The sequence below is a fragment of the Otolemur garnettii genome, unplaced genomic scaffold (genome assembly GCF_000181295.1).
Source record: "Otolemur garnettii isolate 467f Iridium unplaced genomic scaffold, OtoGar3 scaffold00050, whole genome shotgun sequence".
NCBI classification, from domain to species: domain Eukaryota; kingdom Metazoa; phylum Chordata; class Mammalia; order Primates; family Galagidae; genus Otolemur; species Otolemur garnettii.
The window spans coordinates 9,177,345-9,190,005 of NW_003852445.1; the positions used below are offsets into that span (position 1 = coordinate 9,177,345).

Genomic DNA, 12,661 nt, shown 5'->3' on the forward strand with positions numbered 1-12,661 from the left:
TAGGGCATTGGCCATATACACCGGTGCTGGCGGGTTCGAACCTAGCCGGGGCCTGCCAAACAATGACGACGACAACAAAAAAAATAGCCAGGCACTGTGGCAGGTGCCTGCAGTCCCAGCTACTTGGGAGACTAAGGCAAGAGAATCACTTAAGCCCAAGAGTTTGAGGTTGCTGTGAGTTGTGATGCCACAGCACTCTACCGAGGGTGACATAGTGAGACTCTGTCTCAAAAAAGAAGAAAAGACAGTGTTGGCATTGTCATGCAACAAAAACCATTCCAGCCACAGATATTGCAGGACCTTGGCTGAAACATGTTACAGGAACAAGTTCTTTATCCTTGAAGAGGTTTCTGGGAATTGAAAGTGTAGCTTTTTACATGCTCGTTTCCTGTCCTTGGTTCATGAGCTCAGATTGGATGTCTCCTGATAGCTTTGGTTGCCACAGCTGCGGTATTAAATAAATCTGAATTTGGACCTACAAATCTGAGAGGATGTTTTATCCCCAACAAATGATGGAGCAAAGGAACAGCACCCTGCCCTATGTGTTTTCCATTCCCACCCTGCTCTGTTCTTGGTTACTGACAGATGGTGCTGGCTTAGACAGCTGAGGGAAGACAGCTCAGCAGGTGTGTGGCCCAGAGACAGCTCCTCCCCCAGCAGCGAACCAGCCAAGAAACATTGATTGAATTGGCAAAGCCCTAAGCGTGAGGAATTTCTCTTCGCATAGGAAAATTCCATTCAATGGATATATAACACATGTTTATTAAGGCCTTTCTATATGCTTAACCCTGAGGGTAGAATGGGAACCCAGTCCCACCTTCACCATCTTCTGGGCAAATTAAATACATAGAAACAAAATGTGAGTCAGTGCCATCGATTTCAAGGTGGTATAGAGGCTGGGCTAGGACTCAAACTTTGCTATCTGTGCCATGGGTGAGTTTGAGGATGGAATTCAATCTTTTTAGTCTCTTTGAGTGCAGGCAGATAGGCAGGCTTCTGACTGGAAGCCACATGAGCCTGGGCAGGTTACACCGATCCCTGTGCTCATGGAAGATATTCAGTAAGTGCTCATAGAGTGAATGGTTATTCACATCAGTGAGTGAATGTATCATTCAGCCTCTTCTATAAATTAATTTAATCCTTAACAACAACTCAATAACAGAATGACTGTTATTGTACCCATTTTATAGGTGAGAAAACTGAGACAGAAAGAAAGGAAATTTCTAAACTAATGTTACACAAGCACAGCCAGGAAATGGCCAACCTAGACTTCGAACTGAGGTGGTCAGCCTCCAGAGACTGCTCTCCTCTATCCTGCCACTCCAAGACTAGTAAAAGGCCCTGGGCATTTTCTTGGAGGGACAGAAGTCCAAGATGTGGTCCCTGCAAGCCCAGACATAGGGTTCCTCAAAGCGGCAACCCCAGTAATTGTGAGCCTCATAGTGTTCCCTGGGTCACTGTTACTGCCCACCTTCTCCCATAGCCTCTAATCTTAGATTGTTGAGAACAGGCACAGCTGCAGTCTGAGACGCGCTGCTGCTTGGCCACACTTGAGATGTAAGATCTTCTTACAGCCCAGGGAGCAGATACCACAAAGGAGATAAGGTGGGGGCCAGGCTGGCAGTTCCCTTCCTCAGAGCCACTGATGCTCTCATCTGAGAGCCTGAAATCAACTTCTTAAGTAAGACATCCCAGAAGTTGACAGCCAACCCGCTTCGGTATCCAATTCCAACCTCTGTCTCAGATGCCTAATACGGCATTGACTGTGTGACAGTCAACATGTAACCTGGATGGTGAGTCCTCACTTAACATCATCAATATGTCCTGGGAAACTGTAACTTGAAGCAAAATGACCTACTGGATGCTGTAGGGACTTAACTCTTGTTTATGTAAATTAACCAGCGGTAAAATTGGTTTCATTCTACTGTGTGTCATGTTGTTTAAAGTAGCGGTTTCCAAGAGCCTATCTACCAAGGTTGTTAGTGAAGACTTCATGTCGTCAGGCACACTTTGTGTAGCAGATTTGAGGTTGCAGTGTTTATTCTGGGGGTGGGGGGACTCAAGAGGAGGCTAGGTCAGTGGTCAAGAAGAGACGGGGATTCTCTCAGCTGAGGATTCTGCTGAGTGCCATTTTCCACTGACTGCTGCTGACACCAGAACATCTAGAAAAGATGCTAAGTCCATTACTGAATGATGCTCTGATATCCTACAGTTTTAGAAGGTAAACATGTTCTCTAAAAGGCACAGAATATTCCCCTAGAATTGAGTATCTCACATTCACCCTAGCTAGCTTTTTTCGATATTGTTTTCCATTAATTTTGTGGCTAACAGTTTGATAGTCTATGTAAGTGTTTATTCAGGAGTTCCTCAGCAGTTCATGGCTAATTTTTGGCGTGCACCTTACTCAGATACTCCCCTTGCTTTTCCTGACGACACCAGCACTTTGTAGCAACCCAGAAATGTCCCTGGCCACATCCTCCTCCCTCTGCCATGCAGTCTCTCTTGCTGTCATACTCATGATCTTTCTTCACATCTATTTTTAGTTTTCCTGGCTCAAGCTTCTTCAGGCCACGGAAACACAACCCTCACTTTCTCTCTCTCTGGCATTCATGCTGCTGGTAGGAGCCCCCCAAGTAAAAACCTTTAGTGCTCCTTCCTCGGGGAAACGTATAGCTTCAGGATCACAGCTCAGTTTTCAAGATGGACGTGAGCTGGACGACCTTCTGATGGGCTTTAGACTTTGAATTGAATGTGGACATTTTTCTCTCAGATGACAGAATCCCTCCAACTTCCCCTTTGCAGTTGCTTCCTTTCCTTGAAGGTAGCCGTATCTTGTTTTCTTTAAAGAAAAACGTTTTCCCTCCAAAGTTGCCTGCCATGCCGACCGTCATTAGTGCGTCCGTGGCCCCACGGACAGGGGCTGAGCCCAGGTCCCCAGGGCCCATTCCTCAGCCAGCCCAGAGCAAGACCATCGAGGCTGGGGGCGGAAACCCAAGTGGCATCTACTCAGCCATCATCAGCCGCAATTTTCCTATAATTGGAGTGAAAGAGAAGACTTATGAGCAGCTTCACAAGAAATGTCTAGAAAAGAAAGTTCTTTATGTGGACCCTGAGTTCCCACCGGATGAGACCTCTCTCTTCTATAGCCAGAAGTTCCCCATCCAGTTCGTCTGGAAGAGACCCCCGGTGAGTAGTTTGCTGGTTGGGCTTTTCCCCCACAGAGCAATCCTCCCACTCAGCACTCCCGCTGCCCAGCTGCACACAGGAGCGCTGGGGGCAGGATCCTGGCGGAGGCTGGGCTTGGGCCCTGTCCTGGAGTGTGAAGCAGGGAGGCAATGGACAAGTCTCAGTTCGCCAAATCTCAGCACTATCCACGGGGACCAGGGAGGAGGCAGGGCTGCTTCTCACTCTTTCTCTCTGGCATTCATGCCGCTGGAGCCCCCTCTTGCTTCTGGAAGATGTTTTCTGGAAAAAATCTTGCTTCTTAAAAAAGTGATTGGAACTCAGTTTAATTCATCCTGTAAAAATAAATATTTCTTTCCCAGAACAAATTCCAGACAATCCAGATCTGTACTCTCTGTTTAAATACCTTGCATCTTTAGAAGAGTCCTTCAATTTCTCAGGCTAAAATCATGACGTTTTCTTCTCTCTTGCCAGTGGCCATGTCTTTCTGAAACACAGCAGCGTGAGAGAAAGGAGAGTGGCAGGCAAAGCCTACTTTTTCATGCATAAAACGCTAGGATTGGAGGGAGAGACCTAGTAATCGTTTTTGTCCATGTACCTCACCTCACAGATGCGGAAAGCAAGGCACACCAGGGTGAAATATATCCAGGGAGCATCTGACAGACCCGGATTAAAACCACTTCTCTTTCAGGGAACGCTTCCAGCCTCTGGGTTTCATTTATAGTGACGTACCAGGAGGAAAATCATATCCCCTGGCTCCATCTCTGATCATGCCACCAGTGTGACTCTTGCTTTTAATTCAAGAGGTATTGATTGAGCATCTTCTAGTGCCAGACACTGAGCAAGCAACTGGGAGATAGCAATAAATAAGAAAGACAAAAACGCCTGCTCCCCTGATGGCCATTGACCAGAGTGACGACTGTTAGTGGATAATGTCCAGGGTGCTGTCCTGGGGCAAGGAGAGGTAACCTAGGAGACGATGTCAGGCTGAGACCCAGACTTCATTAGCCATGTCTGTCTGTCTGTCTGTCTGTCTTTCTTTTTATTTATTATTATAATTATTATTTGAGACAGTGTCCCATTATGTTGCCCTCGGTAGAGTGTCATGGCATCACAGCTCACAGCAACCTCAAACTCTTGGGCCCAAGCGATTCTCTTGCCTCAGCCTCCCAAGTAACTGGGACCACAGGTGCCCACCACAATGCCCAGCTATTTTTGTTATTGTTGCAATTGTCATTGTTGCTCAGCTGGCCCCAGGCTGGGTTCAAACCCGCCACCCTCAGTGTATGTGGCTGGCGCCATAACCACTGCACTATGGGCGCTGAGCCCATTAGCCATGTTTTTCTTTATTAACCTGAAATGAACTACCCAACGCTGTGTGTTCCATGAGGTTGCCCCTCCTTAGGGTTCTCTGATAAGGTCCATGATTACCTTGAAGGTGCTCATTTCAAAAGATAACTCCACAAAATACTTCATTCTCCAGCCCAGTTGCTGCCCTGCTACCAGAGTACTTCGGCATATCATTCCCCTGCTGAAATATCTTCGTGATGCCCAATCCTACCATCTGTCATCATCACTCCCTTGCCGCTGGCCCCTGCCTGCCTGTCCGGGCTCATCTTCACCCTCTTTCCCTTGGAAGCGCTTGGGCGCTCAGCTGCTCTGTTGTTCCAAGCCTTCTCCAACCTCCAGGCCTTCGCTCATGCTGTCTGCCTGTTGATCTGATGGGCTCTTCCTCCTCTCTCCTAAACTCTGCCCAGGTGTCACTTCCTTCACGCTTTGTCATGTCCCTTGTCCTTTCTCTAGGAGCAGGGACTGTCCCTGTTCATCTTTGGGCCCCTTACCTGGCACAGGACAGGCCCACAGTAGCAGAACAGAAGCCTCCTGGCTTTTACTACTGAAAAACAATATAAATTTTTCTTTGACAATCAAGTTGTATCTGTTACAATTATGAAGATGATGATGATGATGATGATAAAGGGAGAATTATTCATGGTCAACTGTAATTCTAGTTAATATAAAAAGCTGCACTTTCAGCCTTTCTCTCTTAAAGAGTCTCTGGCCACCTGTCCCCAGCACACCTGTAACCTCTTCTCATGGGCTTACCGGTGCTACCTCGCTGGCTCTCCTCCCGTGTCAGGGAGTAGCATACATTGAGTTTCCAGGCCAAACAATCTGATTCCTCTCATCTTTTCTTATATAATACGACCTATTGCTAGGATCAGAAAGCAAACAAACGATGTAACACTTCCCCAACTGCTAAGTTTGCTCAATGACAGATCCCTGGGTTTCTAGAACAGGGCTTCCAGGAAGCTGGTGCCCAGTACATGGGGATGGGAGTGTGGATGGGGGTGTGTTTTCATGCCGTGTGGTGGAAGCTATCGTGCCCACCATTCCTAGCCTCTCCCCTCCCAGGGGTGGGTGGGGGTGTAAGGAGAGCTGACCCGTGAAGCCCAGCTCTTGTCCTCCTCCTTTCCCTGGGAAGTGAGTGGCCTGCAGGAAGCATGACTTCTGCTCTCTACTCCTCCGGCAGCACGTCTTCAGAGGCGAGAGCGCAGGGAGTCAGGCAGGGGCTCTGTGCCCAGGGGACTATGTGGTTAAAAGTAAGATAATAGCTGATCTTGTCTGAGAACTCAACCACGTGCCAATAACTATTCCTAGTGCTTCCCAGATAGTAACTCATTTAATCTTCAAACAATGCAGGAGGCTGAGTCTCCGAGGGATAAATAAGTTGCTCAGGTCTCCCAGTTAGCAAAGGGTAAAGTTGGGATTCCCACCCAGACAATCTGTCCCTGGAGTCCTAACTCTCAACAGTGAACTTTATTTAATTCTGGACTTTAGATCTCAATATCAGTTTCTATCAGCAACAAATGCGGCATTTTGGACTCCCGCTTGCCCTGTCCTCTTGTCTTATTTCTCCATTGGTTTAAAATTCAGGCACGGGCAGGGCATGGCAGCTCATGCCTATAATCCTAGCACTCTGAGAGGCCAAGGCCAGTGGCCTGAGCTCACAATTTCAAGACCAACCTGAGCAAGAGTGAGACCCTGTCTCTACTAAAAATAGAAAAACTAGCAGGGAGTCATGGTGGGCACTTGTAGTCCTAGCTACTCAGGAGGCTGAGGCAAGAGGATTGATTGATTGACTGAGGTTGCTGTGAGCTATGATGCTACAGCACTCTAGCAGGGGTGACAGAGTAAGACCCTATCTCAAAAAAACTAAACAAAAACAAACAGAAAAAATAAAAAACTTAGGCATGGAAATGGGGTGTCATTTATTGGGCTTCCTCAAGCCACAACAGGCATTTGAGTGACATCCCAAGGGTTGACCGCTGGAAGCAGCAGCCTCTGTGAAATGAAGATGGAATGGCGCAGTGGCTAAGAGCCCAGGCCCTGGGGTCAAACCTCCCACATTCAGACCTGACCCTGCTACTTAACTTGACACTTAGGTAATCTTTGTCACATACAGGGGTGCCAAAAAAATGTATACATATGTTAAGAAAGGAAGAAACTATTAAAATTGTAAGAACATACACCTAGACTTCTGTTATCTTATATATTATATCATGTATCTCTTGTAATTGCAGAAGTCAAATGTGATTTAAATATTATAATTTATTTATTTTTATATATCAATTATATATATATATATATTTTTTTTTTTCCCTTGAGACAGAGTATCACTATGTTGCCCTCAGTAGAGTGTCATGGTGTTACAGCTCACAGCAATCTCTAACTCTTGGGCTTGAGCGATTCTCTTGCTTTAGCCTCGAGAGTAGCTGGGACTACAGGTGCCCAACACAATGCCTGGCTATTTTTTGTTGCAGCTGTTATTGTTGTTTAGCTGGCCTGGGCTGGGTTTGAACTTGCCAGCCTCCGTGTATGTGGCTGGTGCTGTAACCACTGAGCTCCGGGCACCAAGCCAGTATTATAATTTTAATACAGTGTTTTCCTTTCTTAAAATGAGTATACATTTTTTGGCACTCTCTGTACTTACGTCTCTTTGCTGCAGGTTCCATGGGGGAATAGTCATAATGGAAGAACCCCTGTCTTAATTAAATGAGGATTAAATGAATTAATGCATGCTAAAGGCCCAGCCCAGGAGGGAGTGCTCACAAAGATTCATCTCAGTACCTCCTAATTTTGATTGTGCTGTCTCTTAAAAGAGGCAACATTTTGAACATTGTTCCAGCTTAATTTCTGCCTATGACCAATCAAGATATTAACTGTAGCAATGTATTTGAGCACTTCATGCCTGATCTAAATGAACCTGTCCAAATGAACATGAGGATGGGTGTGTGAACTCTCCTCTCACAGGCAATGGACTGCTTGTTCTTTAGAGCAATTCCAGCCATCTACATCAAATATAAAATGCGTGTTTGGTGGTAAAAATGCGGTTGTATCATAGAGCCAGGAAGGTGACTGCACCAAGAGAGATCACACATGGCTGGGAAACTCAGCGACTCGCTCAGTGAGATCAAGAGAGCGAGCAAACGCTTCCATGGTCCCACCTGTGTGTGCCTCAATCGTGTCAGGGTAAGAGCCTCTCATGCTATTTAACTCTGCTTTCCTTCGATCACTTCCCAAATCACAATAACTTAGATCTCTGTTGCCTCTGGAGGGATGAGAGACAAAGGGCCAGTTGCAGGGCCTGTGATGAAACTGGTACCTTGTCCCCTGCTCACCCTTGGTAACTCGGGATCCCAAAATTGCTCCACAGTTACTCAGAAGCTACAGGGAATGATCTCTTGGTGAGCAGCCTCTCCCTTCTTGGTGCCTCTATTACTTCCAGTGGGGGGTCCCTCATAAATGAGTTGACTCACATCTCCTCTTAGTGTAGGGTGCACGGATTCTGCACAGAGGACAATGTACAGTGCTGACCTGCACACTCAGCTCAGCTGGCTGAGCCCCCGATAGTGGACGCTTGCAACAACTGTGTTCCTGAGCCTCCCTCTGTCTCTGCTCCCAGGTGAAGTTACCTTTCTGTGAATTCCATCTTCTTCCAGGAGCCTTACTGGGAGCCTGGAGAAGGAAGGTTCCCATTACTGTCTCTGGGAGCTGGGTTAAACCAACTTCAGGTTAAACTTCGTCAACAAGGCCCCAGATCTCTTCGCTCTGCTGGGAGAAGTTATTCCTATTTGGGCCTCTAGTTCATGGTCCTATGTTGAAGTCAAAAGTACATCGTTGATGTACAGCCACCTCCAAGGTATCTCCCAGCTCTTTCTCTAGGAAATCTATTTCCCTTCCTTCACTGTCCTCCAGGCTCCTGGGGCTGACAGCCAGAACCCTGCACTTTCCCTTTGAAACTTTCTGCTGAGCTCTCTTTTCTTCTATAGCTATTGATGGGGTGGGGTGGGGGGCTTCCCACTTTTCCATAGATCAAAGCCTTCTGATTTGTTGGTAGTGACTGGGGCTATATAACCTATCACTTCTCCTCAAATCCTGTCTCCACCTCTCCATCTTTTTAGGGCCCCATTCTTTACTGGTTCAGTGCTGGGTCTCAGCTTCACCCACATTTCTCTGGCATTTGCTTCCCTCCTACCTACCATTGTTATTATACCCATGTCCAGCTGTGCTTTGCCAGGAATCCAACCTCACTCTTAGCCCTGCTCTTCTTCAGGCCTTAGGCCAGCTAGTTTCCTTCGCCAGCACCTGGGCCTGACAAGGCCTCTTCCCCAGACAGACAGTAGCCACCCCTTAATACTCCCAACAGGTGGCTTTATTCCTTTATTATGGGAATACGTATTCCCATACCCAGAAATCTCTTGAGCTTGACTCTTTCTAAGGATAGTTTAGGTAAGTTTCCCAAGCTGCAATTCATCATATACCATATTTCCCAAAGTCTAGAAGGTTTTGATGCTAGTACTTTCTTAACCATATCAGAGGGAGTTTGCAGAAGGTCATGACTCCCACCCAGCTGAATGGAAGCTTTCTAATGGGAGAGGAGTCACAGTGTCAGAGATGTGAGGGAATTCAGAACTGTGAGGCAAATGTGAAATACGAGCAGAGAAACATCTTAGAATGAAAAGGGCCGTTGCCCACTGGATTTATAATCTAGCACCCTCATCCTCCCTCTCTTCCCAAACGATTTCTTTCTCCCATGCTCCTAGAAGCATGGGCCCAATCACACCAGAGGGTTTTGATGGCTTTCTATATGATCTGGTTGCTTGCCCTCTTCCCAAGGTCTATCCAGAAAGAACCAGCTTCTCCCTCCTGCCAAGGCTGTTACACCAAGGGAAAAAATATGCATTCTTCAGATTAGTTGTTACTGATACAGAATAATCTTTGAAACTTTACACATATTTAGCCAAACGAGCTTACTCTTTAACGCCTTAACATGGCAGAAACTTCTCTCTTCAAGAGGAAAACCCAATTTAAAAAAAATAAGAAAGCTTCTCTGTAATTATATTAACTACCACAGTGACCAAAAAAAAAGAGAGAGAGAGAGAGAGAGATTCTTGAATTACAGAAAGAGTACCTTCTCTCTGGGGGTGAACATGATTGCTTTCTAGGAGAAAAGGGGAAGAAAAAAAAATCTGCTGGTTTGCTTAAAAAAGGGAGGGCTCAAGCTGAAACCGAAGAGGAGTAGTGGAAGAAGCCAGGCAGACGGCCCAAACCCAGCGCTTTCCCTCTGGGTGACCTGACCCTCCCAGAACTCTACTGGTGAACTTGTGAAATGCTCGAGGCAAGCAACCTTCTAGTGGAGAGCAGAGGTTCCTGTCTTGGTTTATACAGGGGACTGAACCCACACCCCGGAAGTCAAAGTGTGGAAAGACAGAGAAGCACACAGAAGGGAGCTGCCGGCGGCCCACTGAACTCTGCCCTCTCAGAGGTTACGAAGTGGAGGTTCAAGACACATTTACCCAAATTTCCAAGGAAGCCTGAGGCCCCAGCTAACGCTGAGGAACATTCTAGGAGCTGACACTTGCTTTACCATTTTCACCCAACCCTGAAGTTTAAATAATCACCATCAGAACTTTTAGAAAGGCATTATATAACCCAGAACACCAGGAATATAGTATAAAAATTGCTATTTTAAAAAACTCCTTATAGGGCAGCGCCTGTGGCTCACAGGAGTAGGGCCCTGGCCCCATATGCCAGAGGTGGCGGGTTCAAACCCAGCCCCGGCCAAAAACTGCAAAAAAAAAAAAAAAAAAAAAAGAAAAGAAAAACTCTTTATAGATCACAGGACCAAAAATGTTTGGGAACTACTTTTCTCAGCCACTCCAAGTAGATGGCTTTCTTTCCTGACAAGAAGGTTTTGAAGAGAAAAGGACGCTCCCATCTCCGTCAGTAACCTACAGCTCTTAACCTTCATAGTCTGAAAGTTGGTCCTTCTAACCATAACTCTTCAAGTACCAGTGTAGCATGTTACCACTGGCTCCCCCCAGAAGACGGTGATACAGAGTCAGCTGGTTTTCTCTACATAGCAATCCTCCCTTTCCTTAAATGATAATGCTGTGATCCATATACAGTCAGTCTCCATTACTAATGGGTTCCATATTTAAAAATTTGCCTACTCACTAAAGTTTATTGGTAATCCCAAATCAGTACATGAGGCTCACTTGCGGTCATTTGGGGTCATGTGCTGGCCTGTGAAAACTTCGAGTCATCCCAGTGAAACGGGAACGAGATGACATTCTGCCTGATTCTTTTGACATGACCTCATTAATCTTTGATAGTTTCTTTATTTTCTGCCCATAACACAATTTCCTGGGCCCATCTTGTACATCTCTTGCCCTCAACCTGGAGTAAATCATTTCTTCAAAGAACCTGGCTCCTTTTGGTCTGAAATGGAGGGAAAGACAGGTGAAATTTGGAGGACAGTTGACCACTGACTTCCTAGGACCCAACACTCAACCAGCACTTTCAAGTTGGAAGCTTTCTGCCAACCGCAGAAGGTCTCTTGTGCTAATGACCTCGTCCACGTCCTCCCCACTTAACACCACATCCTGTGTATCTTCCCAGCCCAGAGTCACTTGACCTGTGTTACTCAATTCTGAAAAGAAGATATCCTAGGTTGGCACAATGTAAAGGTCGCTTCATGCCATGGTGAGATGAGAGGGGAGCCGAAGTAGGCTGTGCAGGGAGCCCTCCATTCCTAGGGCCTAGGGCCCAGTTGCTTCTTCTTCCAAGAAAATTATCTTTATCTTTCCAATGAAACTGGCTTGGCAAGAGGTCTGCTTGTGATGTGCTTTAGAGCGTCACCTTCTGTCAGACAGTTCGGCGAGAACTGGGGTCACTGAGCTAGCTACAAAGAGGAAGAACTGGGGGAACTGTGCAGAGAGGTTAAGACAGCTAGATTTAGGACCACACACTGAAGGAACACTGGCCCAGCCACTAGCAGGTCTCATGAACTTGCTAACTTTCCCTTTCACTCTTCTATGACAAGGATAAGGATATCCTAATTGCACGGCTGTTCTGAGGTAGCGTTCATTAAGTCCTAGAGGGGCTCAAGGTAATTAGCAATTACTATTAGCCCAGGCAACAGAGGGCAGGAGCATAACACAGCAATGAAGAGCACAGGCTTTGAAGACAAACTTGATCCAAATCCCAGGTCCACCACTTAGCAATGTGGCCTCATGGAAGTTACTGACTATCCCTAGGTCTCTGAGTCCCCATCTGTGAAAAGAAAACCAAAATTCTTACTTTCGGAGATTCATAAGGACTCAATGAGACACTATATATGACATGCTTAGCATAACGACTCAATAAATAGGGATGATGACAACCGAAAGGCAAAATGAGGTACCCATTTGAGAGCCGGCCTTCTTTCTATTCAGCAGAAAATCATGACAGTGCCATTCCAGGGTGTGGGGACACGGTGGGAGCACACATTTAGATGAAAGTGACAATTCTAAAAATAACTTTTAGGAATGCCTCTCATTGTATTCCACAAGACAGCAACTCCTCCCGAGGGTCATGATGGAGACAGAGCTCTAGACATCTTGGTGAACAAGGTGTAACGACTCAGGGATATAGTGCTGAAAATGGGAGCGGCATGGACAGAAATGGCCAAGAAATATAAGAAAAGATGCGTTTCTCTCATTATGAATAAGGCAAAGCATCTTTTTTAACCATTTACATATTTCTTGATTATTTATTATTTCTGCCCATGAAATACAGAGAAATAATGTCTTTTGCTCATTTTTCTGTTGAGTTTTCTTTATCGACTTAAATTATAGGCATTATAGCCATTCTTTATACATTCTGCATACTAATCCTTTATTGTCTGAGTGTGTTGTAAATATCTTCTCCCACATTGTAGCTTGACTTTTCATTCTCTTAAGAATATGTTTATTTTGGCTCAGGACCTGTGGCTCAAGCGGCTAAGACGCCAGCCACATACAACTGAGCTGGCGGGTTCGAATCCAGCCTGGGCCTGCCAAACAACAATGACTGCTGCAACCGAAAAATAGCCTGGCATTGTGGCGGGTGCCTGTAGTCCCAGCTACTTGGGAGGCAGAGGCAGGAGACTCGCTTG

General features: G+C 46.1%; 1 protein-coding gene across 2 annotated transcripts in view; it reads left to right on the forward strand.

Moving 5' to 3' along the window:
- Positions 1-2,561: 2,561 nt before the first annotated feature.
- CAPN3 (calpain 3) overlaps positions 2,562-12,661 on the forward strand; it is a 51,144-nt gene continuing 41,044 nt past the window's right edge. For both annotated transcript variants that reach the window (XM_023514293.1, XM_003791754.3), the window contains exon 1: positions 2,562-3,186. In XM_023514293.1, coding sequence (XP_023370061.1) covers positions 2,878-3,186 — 309 coding nt within the window. In that variant the 5' untranslated portion in view covers positions 2,562-2,877. The remainder of the gene's footprint in view (positions 3,187-12,661) is intronic.